General features: G+C 38.5%; 1 protein-coding gene across 2 annotated transcripts in view; it reads left to right on the plus strand.

Annotated features, from left to right (window-relative positions):
- LOC121239567 (NADH--cytochrome b5 reductase 1-like) overlaps positions 1–22,816 on the plus strand; it is a 52,663-nt gene that overhangs the window by 12,355 nt on the left and 17,492 nt on the right. The window contains exons 5-9 of one of the 2 annotated variants that reach the window (XM_041136834.1): positions 15,604–15,684; positions 15,788–15,877; positions 17,435–17,500; positions 18,043–18,129; positions 18,243–18,491. In XM_041136834.1, coding sequence (XP_040992768.1) covers positions 15,604–15,684; positions 15,788–15,877; positions 17,435–17,500; positions 18,043–18,129; positions 18,243–18,335 — 417 coding nt within the window. In that variant the 3' untranslated portion in view covers positions 18,336–18,491. Of the gene's footprint in view, positions 1–15,603; positions 15,685–15,787; positions 15,878–17,434; positions 17,501–18,042; positions 18,130–18,242; positions 18,492–22,816 lie in introns of those variants that run through there. The other variant, XM_041136835.1, reaches the window with a different exon arrangement.

The following is a 22,816-nucleotide window of genomic DNA, read 5'->3' on the forward strand; positions in this document are numbered from 1 at the left end:
TCAAAATACAGAAGATTTTAGTTTGCTAATTCCAGAAAACTTACTTTAAAAAAAAAAAAAATTCCAGAAAACTTGGGAATCAATTTTGTCCCTCCCACACTCTCTCTCTGAGGTGTAGAGCAGATTGATAATTGATTCTTGCAGAGATTTGAGGGCATGAAGAAGACTTCACGATGGAGAAACCTGCAAAAAATCGAACTTTTATGAGGCCTTTGCTCGGGTCATGCTCGAGTGAGTTATGGGACTTATTTTGGAATGCACAACATGATAGTTTTCATGAAGACATTCTTGAGCGAGTTTTATGGCTATTTTTTAGAGGATTTCACTTGACTTTTCGTGTGATGTTGGCTCGAGCGAGTTGGCAGTGAACATTTAGCTTGAGAGACCCTGCGATAGTTTTCATAAATCCTGTTTTTATTAGAATTTCGGTTTGTTCTAACTTCTTATCATTGTTAAGCACCCTAAGATCGGTTTTGGCCGAATTAGTTTACTTATCAAAAGAAAAGGGTTGGTTTTGGCTGAATTAGTTATTTTTCTTGTTTTCAATAAACATAATCTTCTTGAGAGAGTTTTCTTCATTTTATTCTTTTGGTTTTAAAATGGTGGGATCTATGTTAGCATATTCAGCTTCTCACCTCATGTGATACATTAGTTGGTGTTAGATACAGAAATCATGTGGAGAACAACATGCTTAGGTTGGCGAGGTGTATTAACGTTATTAGGCGATATGTGATTTGCAACTAGACGAATGTTCATAATGACTAAATGTGCAATTTGGGAAGCTCCATTATCAGTTCCATGTGTTATCTGAACAACTCGCGGCCTTATATGTGGTCAACAAGCATCAATGTCACCAGATTTGCTTTCTTTAAGGAACATGATGACAATAATAGTCTTGGTAAATGACCATTTAGTCTCTTTGCAGGGAATGGAACAGGGAGTGCCCATAATACATAATAACATTGACAGATGGGAGTCTGGTTTTAGACTCAACATATCAGAATCATAAATTTATCTACAACCTAAAGAGTTCTTGTATGGGGTTACTATTTCTGAGGATGTAATGGATTTCAAGGAGGTTCCTGATGACAGTTGAGTACCTTTGGTGGCTACCAAATTTGTGTCGCAAGCTACAGTATTATGGCAATGGTTGAAGCAAAGTCGAGTCTACCAAGGAAAATTGAAGTACATTAGTTGGATGAAATTGATTAAGCACACAAGGGTAGCTCTCTTACCCACAATTACGTGAGGATGATGTATCACCAACTTCGAAACCTCAAGTTGGACATGTGATAGATTGATGAGTATACAGCAGAGTTCTATAGATTGGTGACACTTGTAGATTTGAGGGAGTATGATAATCACCCGGTTTTACAATTTAGTAGATGTATGAGACACCAATTTTGAAATCTTTTAATTTCTTTGATCCTGTGAATGTATCTTGGGTGCAAAAAACTTCTTGGGGCCATCGGATTGGGAGTATTTCTCCTTAAATTATTTGAGTTGTATTTGAGGGAAACTCCTTGTCGAGGGCCCCCTGGGATTAGTTGGGACTTTGTTTTAGACACCTAGTGCCAATAAAAAAAAAAGAAGAAAAAAACATAAGGGATCTCAAGCGCAAAAGAGGGCATTGAATCTAGAATAGACTTTGTTAGGAAGCCATTGGGTGCAATAGTAGATGATGTTGGTAGTATTTGTGTAAAACCAGTCCCCTAAATTGTAATGTGGCTCCATGCCCTGCACAAAATAGAGGGAAACCAACTTCCACCCAATAGGACGGGTTCAACTAGTGTCTTAAGTCTTGTGTATATTGGAGAGGTGTGGATTTGGGGAACAGTGGTGTTCATGGATCATGTGTTGTGTCCACAGGTTGCCTCTCTGTTTTGATGAATGATATCCTGGTTGATTTCTTCATTAGATCTCAAGGACTGAGGTAGGCCGATCCTTTATCTCCTTCATTTGTTATCATAATGGAAGTCCCAACCTGAATTTGTTAACGATAGTTTTCGGTGGCTTTATGATGGGGTGGGGGACATTAACCAAGGAGTTCTTAGCATCCCACATTTATTGTTCGTAGATGATATGCTAATATTGTGGGGGCGGTTCGAAGCCAAACCCAGTCTTTAAGGGCCCTTCTTCTATTCTTTGAAGCTGTTTCTAGTCTAAAAGTGAACTTGTTTAAATCAGAAATGGTTCTAGTGGGGCATGAACAATGTTCAGAGTTTGGCCAATACTTTGGGGTGAGTCCCCCCCGCAAGTTGGAAGATTTAACCTTGAAAAGGCTTCTATAACCAACACAAAAAGTAAGGTTGTTGTATTTGGCAAAAGGTGGTCGTACCACCTTAATCAAGAGTACACTCTCAAAGTTGCCGACTTACTTCCTATCCTCTTTTCCTCTTTTGGGTGGCGTGGTGGGTTGTATTGAGAAGTTCCAATGTGATTTCTTTTAGAGTGGATTGGGTGAAGAGTCGAACATTTTCATATTAGTCAATTGGGGAAAAGGTATGTTATCTAACCTCTTGTGGGGGCTTGGGGATTTGAAATCTAAGGATGTTCAATTTGGCCCTTCTTGGGAAATGAATGGTGCACTAAAAGGGTGGGAGCAGCTGATAAGATTGTCTGACATCCTTTGAAGAAAGGGAAGTTCAGCATTAGTTCGTTTTACAAGTCTCTCATCATTTCTCCCTCTTGAGCGTTGTTCCCTATTATGTGCATACTGTTCATTATGGGCTAGGTATTTTCTCTTGTATATATCCAGTGTACTTGGTTACACCTATTGATATTTTTTTTTTTATAAGTAAACGATTCTATTGATATGAATAGGCATAGCCCAAGTATACAAGATGGTATGCAAAAGGTAACACCTATTTAGGAAGAGGAAATAGAAACTAGAAAATCATGAAAATTGAGGCCGCGAAAATCCATAGCTGTGGCCCATAGAAAAATAGTGCTGACAAAAAATAATCTAAGTTCTTCCAATGAACGCTCCTTGTCTTCAAACGTCCGGTCATTTCGCTCCTTCCACAAGCACCACATAATACATATCGGAACCATTTTCCACACCTCTGAGATTTGTGAGAGACCTCGTAGATTGCTTCAATTGGCCATGAGCTCAATCACTGTGGCAGGCATCACCCAAGCAAGATCTAACCTGTTGAACACTTAATTCCATAACGTTCTAGCGACCTCACAATGCAACAACAAGTGATCCATAGTTTCACTATTTTTCCTACACATGCAACACTACTCTACTATGATCACCTTTTGTTTTCGTAAGTTGTCCAAAGTCAAGATCTTACCCAATGTTGCTACCCATACAAAAAATGCCACTTTAGGAGGCGCCTTATTTCGCCAAATCCTTCTCCATGGGAGCTCAGTGTTCTATGGTTGTGTGAGGGTCTTATAAAAAGAGCGAACTAAGAATATACCTCTACCGGTGGGTATCCACCATATCGTGTCAACACCTTGGTGTTCTCGATATCACCGTGTATAGAAGACCAAAAAACTCCTCAATGCTGCCAACTTCCCAATCTTGGGCCGCCTTGGTGAAATTCACGTTCCATTGGACAAGGTCCCCAGAGAACTCCATACAATCAGCTATTGATGCATCTTTCTCACGTGCAATTCTAAAAATTGAAAGGAAAGAATCCTTTAGAGCATGATCTCCGCACCATCGGTCAGTCCAAAATTTTATTCTAGACTCATTAGCCAACACTAGCCGAGTGTGCCTAACAAAAATCCCCCACCCTCCTCTAATGTGTTTTCAAATTCCAACTCTATAAGCCCCATGAATTTCTCTAGTGCACCACCCCCCGACATACCTCCATATCTAAGATCAATCACCGATTTCCATTAGGCCTCCGATTCCATGATGTATCTCCACATCCACTTCCCAAGTAAGGCTCGACTGAAAATCTTCAATTTTCTGATACCCAACCCACCGAAGGTGATTGGAGAGCAAACCTTATCCCAATTGACTAGGTGAAATTGAATTCATCTCCTAACCCACTTCACAGAAAATCACAATAAAGTTTCTTGATGTGTTTCGCCACACTTGTTGGGATTGGGAATACAGATAAAAAGTAAGTTAGCAGATTAGAAAGAGTACTTTTGATTAGAGTGATCCTGCCACATTTCAAAAGATACAATCTTTTCCAACCTACCAGTCTGCATTCAATCTTCTCAATCACTGTATCCCAAATTGATATATAGACCTTACTGCTGCCCCCAAGGGAAGACCAAGGTAATTCATGGGGAGAGAGGAAACCTTACATCCAAGGGTATTAGCCAATTGCCGGATATTACGAACATTACCCACTGATACCAACTCTTATTTATGATAATTCACTTTCAACCCTGATACCGCTTCAAAACAGAGTAATAATGTCTTCAATGCTTGAATTTGGTTTTGTTCTACCTCACAAAAGATCAGTGTATCATTTGCAAACAATAAGTGAGATATAATAATGGAGTCCCTAGTAGGATTCCCAACCGAGAAGCCATCAACAAATCTATTGTTCACCAAGGCTAAAATCATTATGCTAAGCGCCTCCATAACAATGACAAATAGAAGTGGCGATAAAGGATCTCCTTGTTTATGACCTCGGGAGCTGTTAAAGAAATCATTTGGGCTGCCATTCACCAAGACTGAAAACTTCGCCGTTGAGATACACCATCTAATCAACGAGCACGATTTCTCCCCAAACCCACACCTCCCAAACAAATAAAGTAGGAACTCCCAATTAACATGATCATACGCCTTCTCTAGATCTAATTTGCATAGAATCCCCGACTGTTCAAATTTTAGTCTACTGTCTAGACTTTCATTGGCAATGAGAATTGAGTCCAGAATTTGTCTATCTTTCACAAATGCATTTTGGGGTTTTGTAATGATTCTCCCCAGGGCCTTCCCTAGGCGATTTGCGAGCACATTCGATATGATTTTAAACACCCCATTCATGAGGCTAATGAGCCGATAATCCTTCACCTCTGATGCCCTAAGCTTCTTGGGAATAAGTGCGATAAATGTGCAATTGAGGCTTTTCTCAAACTTGTCAACCGAAAAGAATTCATGGAACACTCTCATTAAATCCTCCCTCACCATATCCCAACATGTCTAAAAAAATTCCATGGAAAGGGCCATATGCTTTATCTTTGACCATTCTCCTTACCATGCTATGAACCTCCGTCTCCTCAAAGGGCCTCTCCAACCGCAAGGCTTGCTGTGTATCAATGGACTCAAAAGCTAGTCCATCAAGTTTTGGCCACCATCCCACCTGCTCACAAAGCAATTGTTCAAAAAAGTCAGTAACATGCTCCCTAATCACAGGAGCCTCCACAGAGTCCTTGCCATCTATTTTCAACATCTCAATATTGTTTGTTCTCCTATGAGAGTTGGCTACTCTATGGAAGAACTTTGTACTTCAGTCTCCTTCTTTCAACCATAATGCTCTTGACTTTTGGGGCCAAGAGATCTCCTCCAATAACATGACCCCATCTAGCTTTGCCACTAATTCAGCCTTCCGAGAAACTTCCTCTAGGGAGAGAGCCCGACCCTCTTGTGTCCTCTCTACCTTCTGAAGCTCCTCCAACAGGGACTTTTTACGGTCACCTACATCACCAAATGATTGGGTGTTCCATAACTTTAAATAATTCTTTAGAGCTTTCAGTTTACCTGCGAAAATTAAACTTGGGCTACCATGAATCTGATACGAAGACCAACATTGCCGTACCCTTTCCACAAAATCTTCAGTTTTCAGCCATATATTCTTGAATTTAAAATACCGACGCCTTCGTTGAATGCCCCCCACAATCTAATAATAATGAAAAATGATCCGAACAAAGGCGGGGCAACCTCTTTTGGCAAAGGTCCGGATAGTGTGTTTCCCACTCCGATGAGACTAAGAATCTGTCCAATTTAGACCACGGATGATTATTGGACGACGTCCCATGAGGGGGATATCCACCAAACCCAAGTAAAAGATACACTGAGAATTCTGTCATTGCTGGTTGTAGCCTGCTGTCTCCTGAACGTTTGCTTGGGAATCGTATAACGTTGAAATCACCACCTATGCACCATGGTAAATTCCACCAGCGTAAATTCCACCAGGTATGGATTCCAGTAAGTTCTTCCCACAATAATCTTCTACTGTTGTCCAGATTTGGCTTGTAAATGCCAGCGAAGGCCAATACAAAATTATCATCTACACTTAAAAGAACATGCCACTGTATATTCCCCAATAAACTCCTCCAATTTCTCCACCACCCTTCTATCCCACATCACCAAAACACCTCCCGATGCCCCATCAGAAGCAAGATAGATCCAATCTACATATTTACAACTCCATAAACTCCGAACAATCCTCCTTGTGATAAATTTCAGTTTAGTTTCCTGTAAACACACAATGTCTGCCTTCCACTCATGAAGCAGGTTTTTCACCCGAAAGCTCTTATTTGCCGCTTTAAGCCCTTGAACATTCCAAGATACTATTTTGGGTTTCATAAATGTGGAGCTTGTCCCCTCCCCTTAGCTCTCTCTGCTGGAGCTTGAGCTACCTTTATAATTTAGTGACCATGTTAGCCTCTTTAGTTCCTGCTGTTTTTTAGAATCTGATTTCTTTAACTGACCATGACCCACTTCAATGGCTGTTAGTAAAGACATATATTGTTCCTCAAAACCTTCACACTCAATTCCTATTTAATGCTGGATTTTCTTTACCTTATGCAACACCCATTTGGAAACACTAGACTGATCTGGCAGCAGGAATTGTAGCAGAATCGGGTCCCCCCTCATGTCAATCGCATCCTTGGGTGCACACTGTGTCTTCATTGGCACTTCTAGATTTTTCTCAATATAGATAGGCGTTCCCCCCCCCCCCCCCCACCTCTCTCTTAAAGGAGTCCCTTATAACAACTAGCATCCTTTGAAAGCCCCACAGACTCCCCCACGTCGCTTCCAGACTCTGAAAATAGCACACGGGCTACATCTAGTGGGTAAAAGTCACTCATCGACAAAGCTGCCTGCTGAATCTCTACCGGGGGCTCTCCACCTCTGTCCGTCGGCCTTGTCTGTCCTTGTTGGGATTGAATATCAACACTCATTTGTGTGACAGCCCTAGGATCAGATTCAACCTCTTCCAGTGCCGTCGTCTCCACTTGGTTACTCACCGTCGATAGCTTCTCGGCCAGGACGAGACTATCGGGATCTTCTTCGCCGGCGTACCTTGCAGCCTCCCGCTGTTAGAAGGGCAGCCTCTCCTCCCTCTCTGAGTCTCCAAACGGGTTGGGCTCCTGCTTTGGATTTGCTCTTGACGAGTCTCGTGGGCTGTGGCCCACAAACCTGGCCCTTATGCCTTTCAATTCGACCCATACCATCCGATAAGCTCACAACTTCAGCTTGCCCACCTCCTCATCTTCCCCAACGCACTATATCAATAAGTTGATTTGCTCCTACAGTGCCTCCACCTATGTTTGCATTTTTTGTGAGGTATAGTGCACGCCTCTCTTCAACAAGCCATCAAAGGACCTGCCACTGCCTCCTTCCCTCTGCATACGTATTGTACCCGAGGGCTTAGGAACCATTATTGACTTCTAGCCATTACCTTGAGTTGCCCTACCGCTAGTGCCTCCACCCCTATGTTGTTCCTTGGACTGCAACAACGCCACCCTATACGACTGATGTTGTGTATTGAACTTCATCACCGGTAACCTCTGCAGAATCCCACTTCCATAATGTTTCACACCTTTTGCCTCCGAGATAAGGTCCTTCATCACATCTGCCAACCTCCTCCAGCCCCTTCCCTCCACATCTTCTAGAATGAAGATAAAGTTATGCCTTCCAACCCCCCTCCCCCTAATTCCACCAGTGCCATATATCTGCTGTGAGTATTTGAGCACCTCTGTGCTATGAAGCTTCTATCACCTTCCCTTGCCGTAGCATACGTCTCCTTCATCCCACCCTTCAGACATTCCTCCAATACTCTAATAAACTAGTGTACCATTGCTTTCCCCAAACATATCTCCTTCAAAACCTTCCAACTCCTCTTTGTAATGATCAAGAAGCCTCCCTTCCTAATCAAGACGAAGTCTTTTGATTCAATAACTAACTTTTTTGAGACTCCTATTCTACTCGAACTCACCTGAACTCACTATCCACACGTAAACTCATTGGAGAGGAAAGTTGTACGGAGAGAAAAGTTTATCAAGTTTTCTATCAAGCCTTTATTATAACAAGATTACATCTATTGATATTAATACATTTTTACTTATAAAAAACAATTCTCTCATCATGTACAATGCAAACCTATTCCCATTGAAAAGTATTTGGAAGACTAGGCTTGGTTTGGATAGTGAAATCATTTCAACTCATCTCATCTCATATAATCATTACAATTTTCCCAAACTTCTAAACAAAATACAATAAACAATTCAATTTTTTCAAATCCCAAAATAAAAATAATATTCTAACAATATTTTATTCAACTTTTAACTTCCATCTTATCTCATCTCAACTCATTATCCAAATCAGGTCTAAGACACCCCTAAAAGCAGCTTTATTCGTATGGATGATTTCTTTGGGAAAGATCCTCATCATAGATAACTTAAGGAAATGCCGAATTATTATAATGGATTGACAATGCATGTGCAAGAAGAGTGGGTAGATTGTTGATCACTTTCTACTTCACTGCAAGGTTGCTAGGACTCCATGGAATGAACTCTTTGCTAGAGTAGGATTAGCTTGGGGGATGCTAAAAAGGGTTACTGATTTCCTTGCAAGTTGGAAAGGCCTATGTGGCATTGCGCAAATTGTAGCAATATGGAAGATGGTCCGGTTTGACTATCGTGGTGTCTTTGGAGGGATAGGAATGAAAGAAGTTTCGAGGATTGCGAGCAGCCAATGGATGAGCTTAAAATTATCTTTTTTACTACTTTATTTTATTGGTCAATTATAATAGATTTTAATGGCCTCGATATCCATGACTTCCTTGTGTCACTAGTCACTAATGCATAGGTGTCGCTCTTGTATATGTCTCATGTACTTGGGCGAAGCCTATCAATTTCATCAATAAATTTTTTGTATACTGACGAAAAAAAAAAAGAGAAAAGAAAAGACTGTTGCACTATCACAGTGAGAGGGAGGCCTTGTGGAAGGCAATGATTGGAATGGTCCTAGAAATTCTTCTTGATGTTAAACCTAGGCTGCGAGTTGGGGATTCCCTCCTTTCACGAAGAGCCTCGAACTCACCCTCAATCTGAGGGAAGAGGCCTGTTTGGAGCTGGTGACCGCTTGGTTTAGGGCCCATCCCGACAAGTCTCAGACTGTTGTGGTCCTTTCGGATGAGAACATTCGTAATTACTTTTCCCCGCCCGATCGCTCGTATGCTACCAGGAGAAATTTCTTGGGTGATATCCCTTCCCCTAGGGGCCGGAAGCGTGCCTCAAGCTCCGCCCATCATCTGGAGAAACGTTCTAAGGCTCATCATGATTCGCCCCCGAGGAAGCAAATTGGTGACCCTAGGGATTCTTCTTCGTCCCATGGTCATGCTCTGGAAGCGGGAGGCAGTTCCCAAGCGCCTTGTGACTGGGCATTCTCGAGTGCAGAGGTCCCGGTTCCTTCAATGTGGGGGAGCACAATATCATTCCCTAGCGGTTCCCGCTCTGCCGCCAGGCCTTCTTCAGCAGACCCTGGGCCTGCCCTAGTTGAATCCTTTTTGGACCCCTTACTCCATTCCGAGGAAGAATTGGATGCTTGCAACTTTCAAGCGGTGTTCTTCGATTCTCTGGCGCACCCCCTTCCCCACGAACCCAGCTTTTTCTAGCCCTTCATGCCCTTCGAGGATACTTTTCTGGAGGAGATGGCCTGCGAGGTCCAACAAGCGGGCTCGGCCGCCAAGCCCCAAGAAGTAGAGTAGAGTAGATCCTTCCAGGGTTCCTCAGGCCAGCTATATGGTGGTGTGATACCCCATATGATAAGGATAACGGTAGGTGGTGTATGAAATCTCACATTGTTTGGGAAGGAGAAGTTCTTGCTCTTTATAAGGTTTCAAGGGGGGTCCAATTGTATTATTGAGTAGTCCTTTTAGAGTATAGGTCATGTAGTTTGGGCCTACATTATAAATTGTATCAAAGCCTATCCCAACCAAAAATATGTGACTAGAGTCGTGCCACCTATGAAGGACAGGCCCGACGAGGACGTCGGGAATTTAAGAAGGGTACATTGTGATACTCCATATGATAAAGATAAGGGTAAGTGGTGTATGAGATCCTACATTACTTGGGAAGGAAGTTCTTGCTCTTTATAAGGTTCTAATGGGGCTCCAATTGTATCATTGACTAGTCCTTTTGGAATATAGGCCATGTGGTTTGGGTCTTCTATCGGGAAGTTACAGGTGGTCCTTGGGGAGGATGGTGCTCCATGGAGTTGTAAGAAGTTTATGTTGTCGGGGTGTGGAAAACATTAGAAGGGGGTGGGGCATATTTTCTTGACACACAAGATTTGTGGTGAGAGATGGGTCCAAGATTAGATTCTTGCACGGCATTTGGTGTGGAGATAGAACTCTTAAGGACACCTTTCCAATTGTTTATAGAATTGCTGGTAGACAAGAGGCTTCATTTGCAGATGGAGATTCAGGTGGTTCTCTTCAGTGGAATGTCAATTTTATCAAAGCTGCCCATGGCTGTAATTGAGTTGATTTCGAGTGAGTAGTGCCCATCAAGCTACCTATCGGGTAGCATTGTTTATTTACAGCCCTAAAGCTGCCCATGATTGGGAAGTCAGGTTCTTTGCAGGTTTCTTCAACCTGTTGTACTCAATGGGGATAATAAATCAATAGGTAGACAAGATGCGGTGGGTTCCATCCATAAAGGTAGAATTTTGTTTGTTCCTTCTATAGGTCCATTACTAATTAGGAGAACAATTCTTTCCCTTTGAAGAATATTTGGAAGAGTATGGCCCCTCGGAAGTTTGCTTTCTTTTGTATGGACTGCATCATTGGGATAGATATTGACAATGGACAACCTATGAAAAAAGCAGATTGTTGTAATTAACTGGTGTTGCATGTGCAGGAAAAGTGACGAAATAGTGGACAATTTTCTTCTTCATGGTGAGGTTGTCAGGGCCTTGTGGGATGATTTTTTCAGCATGGTTGGAATAGCATGGGCAACGCCAGGGAGGGTTTTTGATCTCCTAGCCAGTTGGAGAAACATTCATGGTATTCAGCAAATTATAGTAATTTGGAGGATGGTCCCCATATGCATCCTATGATGTATTTGGAGGGAACAAAACGACCAGGGTTTCAAAAATAAAGAATGTTTGGTATAGGAGCTTAGAAGTGAATTAAAATGTCATTTCTTTGGACAATGACTAGAGATTTTAATGATCTCAATGTTCATGGGTTCCTTGTATCTATTTTCTTCTTCTTCTTAACTAGGTCTCTCCTCTTGTATACAAACTGTGTACTTGGGCTTTGCCTAGTTTCTTATTAATAAAATTCTTACTTATAAAAAAAAACAAAGAAAAAGAAAAAGAAAAGAAGAAGAGTTAACAATATGGATTGAGTTTTTATAGAATTTCAGGAGACCATTGGTGACACTACGGTGGGTGTAGAGCAGAGCAGAGCCTAATTATGAATTGAGAAGGAATGGGGGGAAGAACTCTTCCATTGTGATGATGGACTTTTGTTGGTAGTCAAGATGGTTTGCTTTACACCTTGGAAGTCAGAAGGTGATGATTGGTGTCGCGATACTATTTTCCAGTTCACTTGCTGCGCGATAGGGGTGATGTCTGCAGACTTCTGATTAACTTTAGGGGTTGTAAGAATGTTCTATTGAGAAAGCTGCCAAGAAGTTGAGGTTGGAGACGGAGAAGCATCTCAGTCTGGACAAATTGGAATTGCTCAAAAAAGAAACAAGGTGACAGCCAGTGTTGATTAGGAGCCTTTTTCATTGAGTCAAAATACTAGGGGAGTGTGTGGTGTGATATGGTAGCATTGGATGTTTATACTTATAAAACAAAAGCACTGGGGATGTTTATCATCTTCTGTTAGGTAGACCTTGGTCATATGCTAGAGCAATTGTACATGATTGGAAGCATGATACGTACAGTTTTTTTTTTTTTTAATATATATATATATATATATAAGGTGAAATTTGCACTCTTATTGACCGAGGTTGAATTTAAATCATTAGTTAGGGAATGTAAAAATCTCTTATCAAAGAAAGAGATTGTACCTGAGCTGATGGATTCCAGAGTTGTGTTCATAGTAAGGGAATAGTAGCAAAGCTCATAAAAAGATTTATTGGATGAATTTATTGATGTGTTCCTACTTCCTAGGAGATTTATACGGGGGGTTACTGTTTTTAAGGGACATTCAACATCAGATTGACTAGGTGCAAGGTCCAGCTTGTTAACCGTCCACATTACTGTATGAGTCCTAAGGAGCATGAAGTGCTCAAGAGTTGGGTGGAGAACTTGTTGGCAAAAGTTCATATTCTAGAGTGCCTCAGTCTTTCTTATTTATTATTTGGTTGGATGATTTGTTTGAACCAACTCTATGGGTTTACTATGTTACCAAACTGGATCTGGAAAGTGGCTACTATTACGTCTGTATCTGTATTGGAGAAGTAGAAGACAGCCTTAAAGTTGTCTAGGGCTGTATGAGTGGTTGGTGATCCCCTTTGGATGTCAATTGCCCCTCCCTAAAATAGTCATGAATTGGTAATTCAGATTTTTCAGCCTTTCATTGGTGTATTCTTGGTGGTTTATTTAATTGATGTCCTGATCTACAATGTTTGCATTGAGTTGCACCTACAGTAATTGTGTATATATTGAAGGGCTTTAGGAGGGAGAAGTATTTACGGCCATAATCAAATGCTCATTGTTGATAGATACTGTGTTGTTATTAGGTATGTCTATGGATGAATCTACGGCAATGGATGTTATGGAGTGACCATTACCAACTATTGTACATGACATGCGTGGTTTTCATGGATTGATGATCTACAATGTTTGCATTGAGTTGCACCTACAATAATTGTGTACATATTAAAGGGCTTTAGGAGGGAGAAGTATTTACGGCCATATTCAGATGCTCATTGTTGATAGATACTGTGTTGTTCTTCGGTATGTCTATGGTTGAATCTAAGGTGATGGATGTTATGGAGTGACCGTTACCGACTATTGTTCATGGCATGCCTGGTTTTCATGGATTGATGCTCTTTTATTGACATTTCATTCATGAATTCATTCCCAGATGGAACCAATCACAGACTATGAAGGCTAGGAAATTTTTGACCGGAGGAAGAAACTGCAGCATTTGAGTGGGTTGAGGCAAAGTTGACTGTTTCTCTTGTACCAACATTACTGGATTTCTCTTAACCTTTTGAGCTACATGAACGTTTGTAAGGTCAGGATTGGTGCTATACTTAACCAAGGTAGCAGACCTATGGCTTATTTTAGTGAATGGTTGAGTAGGTCTAAGCTTAATTACAATACCTATGGTCTGCAGTTTTATGGTGATTCACTGATTCAAGCTTTGAAGTAGGAAAGTTCCTATTTAGTCTGCAATGAATTGATCCTGTGTTCATATCATGAAACTTTGACGCATCTTGACAACCAGGATAAGCTCTCATTTAGGCATCTGCGTCGGGCAGCATATGTGTAACAATTCTCTTTTTGTTATCAAGCACAGGCCTCATGCTTTGCACACGGTAACATATGTGCTCAACGGGAATGCATCCCTTATGGTCAATATGGGGGCTAAGGTACTTAGATTTGATCTATTTAGAGATTGTCTACTAACCTATATTATGGCCTTGTGAGTGATTTTGCCTAAAGATTATCCAGTAGCTCTTAATGAAAGTCATGTGGAACAGGACGGGATTCTGAAGCTTGTGTACGTCCAATTCTATTGGCCTAGTCTAAAAATAGAGAGGTTGCCATATTTGTGATGGAGGGTGTGCCAATTATCTAAAGGAGGTACTACAAATGCCAGGTTTTACATGTATTTCCTTTTCTTCATCAACCTTGTACCAATGTTAGCATGGATTAGTCTTTGGGTTACCTTCAACACAACACGATAGTAACTATCTTTGTAGTAGTGCATGGATTCTCAAAGATGGTTCACTTCATAGCATGCAAGAAGTCCTCAAATGCAATAATGTTGTTTAGTCATATTTTTGGTAGGTTTACCATATTCATGGGTTAGCACTATCCATTGTATATCATAGAGATACCCACTTTCTGAACCACATCTAAAGGTGTCTATTGCATTTATCTAACTCCAAGTTGGAATTCAGCAATGCTCATCATCTGCAAATATATGGGCAGACAGAGTTGTCAATTTTGCACGGTGTATTTACTTTGTGGTCTAGTAGGTTATCATCTCAGATCGTGGGATCAGAATTTAATCAACTGGAATTTGTTACCTTTCTACATTTTTTATGACTATAATCCACATGCCCCACATGATCTTGCTGTTATTCAAGATTTGAAGTGGGTAAATGCCAAAGCAAAGAGGATCTGATTACTCATATTTAAAAGGTCTATAAGATGACTGTCAAAGCATCTACAGGATTCAAGTGCTACGTATAAGATGAGTGCGGACAAGAACTGTTGAGCGGTAGAGTTTTATGTTGGTGAGTTTGTTTGGGTCAATACATCTAAAGACAAATTTTCTATGGTCGAATACAAGGAGTTACCTACAATAAATAATATTTGGCCATTGGAAATTATTGAGAAGATCAATCTGAGTGCATAGAGGTTGAAGCTTCCAAGCCGCATTGAAACATCCAATAGATTTGATGTTAACCCCTTTGTTCCTTTCACTTGTGATTCTTTTGATGAGACCCAAATTCGGGTAACCCGAGGAGGATGGCATATACAACATTGCCAATTGGTTCTTGGAAAGGTTTGAGGGCAAGAATGAGATTTGAAGATGGAGAAACTCACAAAATTGGAATTTTGTGCGGCCCTCAATTGAGCAAGTTGTGGGACTGATTTCAAATTACAAAAGCCAAGAGTTTGCACTACCCTTGCGTGACGACCCACTTGAGCAAGTTTTGTGGCTATTTCTTTGGAGAATTTTGCTCAACTTCTACATGTTGGCTAAAGTGAGATGGCTTGGCGACAAACAGGTCACGCAATGCGTGTGCAACCTATGCCTGAGCTATCATGGATAATTTATATAAATCCTGCTTTTCTTAGAATTTTGTCCGAGTTTGACTTCTTTCATTATTTAAACCATTAAGGCTGGTTTTGGTCAAACTAGTTGTTTTCTTATTTTCAGTCACTGTATAATCCGCCTAAGTGGGTTTTTTTTTTCTTTTTTTATTTATTTTATTTATTTATTTATTTTTAATTTTCCTTTGATCTTGGGGTTGTTTCTTTGAGATATACAAAGGATTGAGATTTTTGTGTCAGCAGATTCAGCTTCTCACTATGCAACACTGCATCTCTCTCTCTCTCTCTCTCTGGGATTGCTAATGGTCTTTGAGTGATTCATTTATTAAGTTTTATAAGTCAGAAAATGTTCCAATGCGTTGAATCAGATATAAAGATATAGAAATTCAATAAATAGTTAATAATGTAATTATTGTTGCTTCTAGGGACGCTTCAAGTATCAGCCCAACCAAGTTAGAGCTTTTGGGATGCTCGCTGGTGGAACTGGCATTACTCCAATGTTCCAGGTATTGTATTTTGAAGTGTAGACTAGAGGGCTTTTCTTGAATCCCTTCTTTAGTCTATCAATACTTTCAGTTTTATAATAATTTTTCTTTCTGGTTTCTTCAGGTTACAAGAGCCATACTAGAAGACCCAGATGACAAAACTAATGTGCATCTCATTTATGCCAATGTCACACATGAGGACATTCTTTTGAAGGCAAAACTCTCTCTCTCTCTCTCTCTCTCTCTTTACCTAGGGTTGCCAAGACATGACTCCCCTGACATCCTCTCCATGTTTGATGCTTGCTATGTGCCTCTAAAACTTTTTATTCCACAATTTAGTCCATACAACCTTTTACCTATATGTGATTAGTACTGTTCATCCAAATCAAAGGCAAATCTGGACGTAATCCGGGTCAGCATTCAGGTGTAAATCTGGATGCGGATATCTAGATCCGGATAAGCGTTTACATCCTGGGATATGCATTTATCTAGATTTTTTTTTTTTTTTTTTTTTTTTTTTTTGTAAATACTGAATTTTTTAAAATTTGAAAAAAGTATAAATGAAAATAAAAACGGAAATTAAAAATAAATTTAAAAAAAAAAAAAAAAAATGCCAACCATGAGGGCTGCCCATCTCACCATCAGCCACCTCATAGTGGGCCTCTGCTAGCACACCCCCACCAAGGGCTGATCCACAAGGGCCACCCTGTAGGAGGCTCCGCATGGGCTGCCAAAAGGACCCACGAGGGTCACCTTTTTTTAATCTCAATTTAATTATGTATTGTATATTTTGTTTTTATTTTAAAAAAACCGATCTGCTATCCACCCGGGTGTAGGGCATATACTGGATCTTGTGATCTGCCTTTTACTAGATGGGTCGGTTATCTGGCCTGGGTATCTGATTTTGGGTCTGAAACTAATAAAATATAGGTAGCATGCACAGCTTTGTCAGTGATTGATTAAAGACCAACAAAACTTCTTAACCCAAGCCTCCAGCATTTTGTGAAGGGCACACTGTGCTGTACCTTCTAGTGATATTTGACACAATTCTTAAACCTTCCCATAGACAGGCTTAGGGATGGGACGTGTGGTTTCTTGCAGTGATTAAATTTCACATTCTCGTTATGACTTAATTTGAAAGGAATCATTTCTTAAAAAACAATGAGCTATTAAATGAATGGTGAAAAATTATTTGCATGGTGCTAGTGGGCCCTGCCCAGCACTTACCGCTGGGCACACCGCTAGCACAAATGTGCAGTTTTTTTTTTTTTATCATATTTTTGTAAATATCTTTTTAACATCCTTAACCATTAAGAAAAAATTAAAAAAATATACAACTTCACTAATAATCACTAAGTAAAATAAAAAAAATAAAAATATTCGAGCGGTAACATTGAGGAGTCTAAGTAGCATTTTCCAAATTATTTTGATGTTGACAGGTGAGAATAATCGTTTCTGGAAGCATACTGTGCATGATGTTTTTGGAGAATGAGGATAGGGTAGATGCTTAAAGAATGTGGAAGTATTTGATTAGATTTTCATATGAAAATAATAAAAAGAAAAAAAGGGGTTTTCTTACGACTCAAAGAAGGCATAAAGATTGGACATTATGTGATGACAGTGTCCTTGAAATATTGTGGATTATGAAGTTTCAACATGTGAGAATTATTGGACACAAGAAGTGAATGTTAAGTTACAAGTGGCTTGGAAATTAATGGATAGCAGAAGGTGCTAAATATTTAAGTTAATATCCTTGCAATTAATTATACAGGAAGAGCTGGATAACCTTGCCAGTAACTTTCCCAACCGCTTCAGTGTCTACTATGTTCTGAATCAGGTATTATTCATTACTTGAATTGACGACTATGTAATGTACATTTTCCCATCCTCAGTAATTGAGTTGAATAATTATATTTCTTGATGAAATATTATAGGAGATGAGTAAAAGAGAGTATGGAATTGTAAAGGAATATGAAGTCCCAAAGCTTGAATTTCTTGTTTATTATATATTCTTGTATTTACATCAAGTCACAGAGAATCAAAACATAAATATCGAACTCTTAAAATTATGATAAAATCATGAAATAAAAAAGGAAATCTAATCTTCCAGACTATTACACGCAAGTAAGCCCCAGGTCTGTCACCGCCGAAACTGTGTTCCATTATAATTGTTGATTATATCCTAATTCTTTTTTATAAGTTCCTAATGCTTTTTTTATTTATTTATTTTTATGGGTGCTGATTCCTTATGCGTCGTACCCTTTTGATCTGCTCCACCAACTTCCATGAAAAGCATAGAATCTTTATAAAAAGTTATACTCTTGTAGATTTCATGGTTATCTGTTAACCTGTTATACTGACTTTGAATACAATCTATAGCCACCTGAAGCATGGGATGGTGGCATTGGTTTTGTATCCAAGGAAATGATTCAAACATTCTGCCCTGCACCGGCACCTGATATTCAGGTGAGATTCGGAAGGAGGGCTCCTTCAACCTGTCTCGCCTCTCTTATTAGTTAATAAGTTAATATGCCAGTAGCTAGGACTAATCTCTTTTTTTTTTTTTTTTTTTTTAACAGATATTGAGGTGTGGGCCACCGCCAATGAACAAGGCTATGGCTGCCATTCTTGCTGATCTTGGATACACTCCCGAGATGCAGTTCAAATTTTAAGCCTCTGATGGAGCTCCTGTAGCATTAAAATTAGACCTTGATGCAATTCCAGGAGTATCAGATTAGAGGTTTTAGAAAGGAGCTGTTAGAAGTTCAATTAAACTTGTATACAAATAGCTTGCATGTATCCTGCAATTTCAAGCTATTGATTTGACACGTTTAAACGCTCCTTTATTTTGCCCGTTTTATTAATCTAGCTAATCGTCAAAAATACGTGGAAATAGGACGATGATTTTTCCAGTACATGGATAAATATTAATAATACTTCTGTAAGCCAAAAAGGAATGCAAGGGCCAGGGGCCAGGGGCCAGGGCAAGTCACTCGGAACATTTCACATTTTCGACCTATATTCATGATATTGGTAAAACTTTCCCAATTCTCAATGCTTTTTAGAGAACCATTTTATATCAAATCCAAGAAATAGGTACTTATATATAAAAAAGAAAAAAAAAATCCAACAAATAGGCGCAAACTTATGCACGTGTAGGAATAGTTGGGTTTATTTATTGAAAAGTTCCCGATGAAGTTAAGTCCTCGTTTGGTTACGCAGTTCAGATGAGATTAGATGGTATATTTTATTAAAAGTTGAATATATATTGTTATAATTTTATTTTTTAATATTATTTTTGTTTTAAGATTTGAAAAAGTTGAATTGTTTATTATATTTTGTGTGAAAGTTTAAAAAAATTGTAATGATTATATGAGATAAGATGTGATAATTTGGTTTTGTGTAACCAAATTAGCTCTAAGTTAGCAATTACCACTCTTAAAAAAGTTTGATTGCAAGCATTTTGATCTTGAAACTTTTGGTCGAACAAACTGATGTTCTCAGTCCTTGCATCGATTTGGCCTTCTTTGTAAGCAATTAGAAATCTCACAAGCTGCAATTGTATTAAGACAGACCCCTGATATTTATGTAGCAGTGTCAAAGTAAAAGGGCATTAAAGGATAGATGACGTCATAATCTATATATTAAAGTCTAAAAATAAATGGGCATTAGGATACGATTTATTAATGTAGAATAAAAAAAGGCTCTATTTCTAAGTTTTGCATCGAGGATAGACAGACCTCTCTTCTATGAGTACGGTTGTATGTTGGCCAAGATGAAACCTTCGAGTCCAAGCTTCTAGGATTAGTTCACAATAGTCTAGTACATGGACATTTAGGATTTGACAAACTATTTATAGATCTAGCTAAAACTAAAAGGGATTTCTATGGCCATATGAGCTGGTTTGGATAGTGAGATGAGATGAGTTAAATAAAATATTATTTTTTAATATTATTATTGTTTTGAGATTTAAAAAAAATTAAATTATTTATTATATTTTGTATGAGAATTTAAACAAGTTGTAATGATGAAATGAGATGAGTTAGAGTATTTCTATATCTAAACGAGATAAAGGGAGATGTTAAGAGTTACATTTGGAATTGTGAGTAGCTAGGTACAATAATTTCATCTCCTTGGCTCATCCCTGTACAATTAAACCATAACATTTCTTCTTGCAACACATCTTCAAACTCAATGGTTTGGCCCAATCTCTCTTTTTTTAAAGATTCTATTTTTACTAGAAAATTTCAAATTCTAAGGGGTTTATTTTTTATTTTTATTTTTTTAAATACAGGAGGGCGGCACCTCCATTTATTAAACAACCCTCACTAAGGTGGATGAATAATCATGAATACAATTTTACCCAAAATAAATAGAAAACAACCCATCAAACAAAGGCTACCGACGAATATAAGGTATATCCCATCTATCGATACAAACAAGCCCACGAAATCTCTCCGGACCAAAAACATCTCCTAAAAAATCCATTGCTCGACCATTGACCCATTCTTTCGCCTATATTGATTGAGTTGAGTTATTGCATATTTTATACATTTAGAACTAATATATTTTATTTATTTCATTACATTATTATTAGTTTTAAATGAAAAAATGGTTAAGATGAATAAATTCGAGTTGTGTTTTAAATTGGTTAATAGCATGATTTATGCTTAATTTTATAACTTGTGATTTAATTGGATAATATTCATTCTCATGCACAATATATTTTTTTATATTCTATTCTTCTATTTTATTTTATTTTATTTTATTTCTTTTCTAATTTTTATATAGGCAAAGAAATGCATGAGAAAAGTCAAAGAAAATGACAAGTCAAAAAGCCAGAACGAAGTAAAAAAGACTCCAATTTCTTGGTGTTTGGCTATTGGACTGAAGTAACAAAGAAAAAAAAAAAAAGAGTTCTTTTGGCTATTGGACGGAAGCAACAAGGATATAAAAAGCAAAGGAAAAAAAAAGACGTAAAAAGGAGAGAGCGCCGCACGAGAGAAAAAAAAAAAAAAAAACTTTTTCATTCACTATTCGGATGCAAGAGGGAGAACAACGCACACAATGCCACATGCAATTGAAGAACTCCTCCAGGGGTTCAATTGCAGTTTCAGACTTCTCCTCCACTGCTTTTCATTTTTATCTTTATTTATTTAGTTTACTCTTTTCACTCTTTACTATTTATTTAATTTTAGTTTAAAGTTTGTGATGTATTGTTGAGATATTTAGCTTAGACCTTTGGGTATTTTATTTGCTGTTTATTTACTTCGTGCTAATTATTTTTCTCGCTTCTTTAAATTTTTATTTAACAGTAATTACAATTACTATAAATTGATTTTGAGAATTTGTGATTTGAGTACAGGGATGATCTCTAGAATCTTGATTTTGGGACTTTTTCAATTCTCAGTTCATATTTTGTCAATTACTTTCTAATCTAGTTTAATTCTTATCTTAATTTTATTAATCTCTTAATTCCATTGCTATTAGATTGATTAAATCTTAATTAGGACTTAAATAATTTCAGTTTTATTATTTAATTTTCAGATTAATTAAGATTGTTTAGTTTAGTTGATTCTTTGATTGTTAATTTCAATTTTTTAATTTTTTACATTTCATTTCGACGCTCAAAAATCCAAAAATATGAATCTAGTCCATGACTATTGACTAGTGCCTTTTCATTCCCGTTGCACTCTTCCATTCATTGCGCATACCATCATTTTTATTTTCTCTTTGTGAATATTTTCACCATTTTAAATGAGTTTGATTTTAAGTAACTTTTCCTGAGGAGACGATCTAGGAATTTATTCCTAATTATTACGCGACACTCTCTTGCACTTGGGATAGACTTTGTGCTACTCATTTTTGAGTGAGTCAAGTTTTTGGCGCCATTGCCAGGGAATAGTTGCTTGATGTAAATTTAGACTCGTTATTTTTTATTTTTTTTTGTTTTTTATTTTCATCTCAAATGTTCTTTCACTATCTTATGTCTGATTACACATTTCACTTGTCACATACTACTCAGTCACTTGAACCTTACTTATGCTATTTGGACTGATGTTTAATGTCATGGGTGAGAGACAATTCAAATAGGTTGGTTAGAGTTACATTGAGCATTGAGAATAGTATACATAGCTCAGAGATAGATAGCTCTTATGTTTTTTCTACAGACGAGGACATTGAAATTGAACAAACCATGGCTGCACCTGGACAACGCACTCTTAGAGATTATTTGCAGCCCACTTGCACCACTACACCATCATGCATTATTTTACCAGACGATGCACCTAATTTTTCGATTAAGCATGGCATGATGTCAGTGATAGCTTAGTTCTACGGGATGGATTCTGAGAGTCCTTATCAGCACTTGACAGATTTTGAGTTGGCCTGTACTACTTTTATCAATAGAGCCACTACTGATGAATTTATTAGACTTCGTTTATTTCCTTTCTTTTTGAAGGATAAAGTGAAGATTTAGTTTAATTTTTGGAGGCCTAATTCTATCTCTAGTTAGTCTGATATGCAACGTGAGTTCTTACAAAAAAATTTTCCTTTTCAGAGAACTCAATATTTATAAGAGCAGATCAACTAGTTCATTCAAAAATCAGATGAGACTTTCTAGGCTAGCTAGGAAAGGTTTAAGGATTTGGTGAACATCTGTCCACATCACGGTTTTGAATCCTGGAGGTTGGTGAATTATTTTTACACTGGTTTCACTCCACAATGCAAGCAGTTTGTTCAGACTATGTGTAATGGAGAATTCTTTAGCAAGGAACTTGGTGAAGCATTGTCATTTTTTGACTATCTTGTTGAGAGCGCACAACAATGGAACACTTGCACTGATCGAGTTTCATTGGCAGCACAGCCACTGAGAGCTATTGCTGGTGGGGGCAGATATGAGCTTAAGGAGGACACTGACGTTCAAGCCTGAATAGCTGCATTGAGTAGAAGATTAGAGGTCATGGAGATGGAAAAAGTGAAGGCCGTGAAAACAGTAGAGGCATGCTCTATATGCGCTGATTCGAACCACAAGACCCAAGATTATCTGATTATGCCAGTATTTCAGGAGAGTGGCTCTGAGTAGAGATGCAATCAGCGAACTGGGTAAATAGAGCACAAAATCAGCATTTCTCCAATACATATAATCCGGGAT

Source organism: Juglans microcarpa x Juglans regia, chromosome 7D, assembly GCF_004785595.1.
Source record: "Juglans microcarpa x Juglans regia isolate MS1-56 chromosome 7D, Jm3101_v1.0, whole genome shotgun sequence".
Classification (NCBI taxonomy): domain Eukaryota; kingdom Viridiplantae; phylum Streptophyta; class Magnoliopsida; order Fagales; family Juglandaceae; genus Juglans; species Juglans microcarpa x Juglans regia.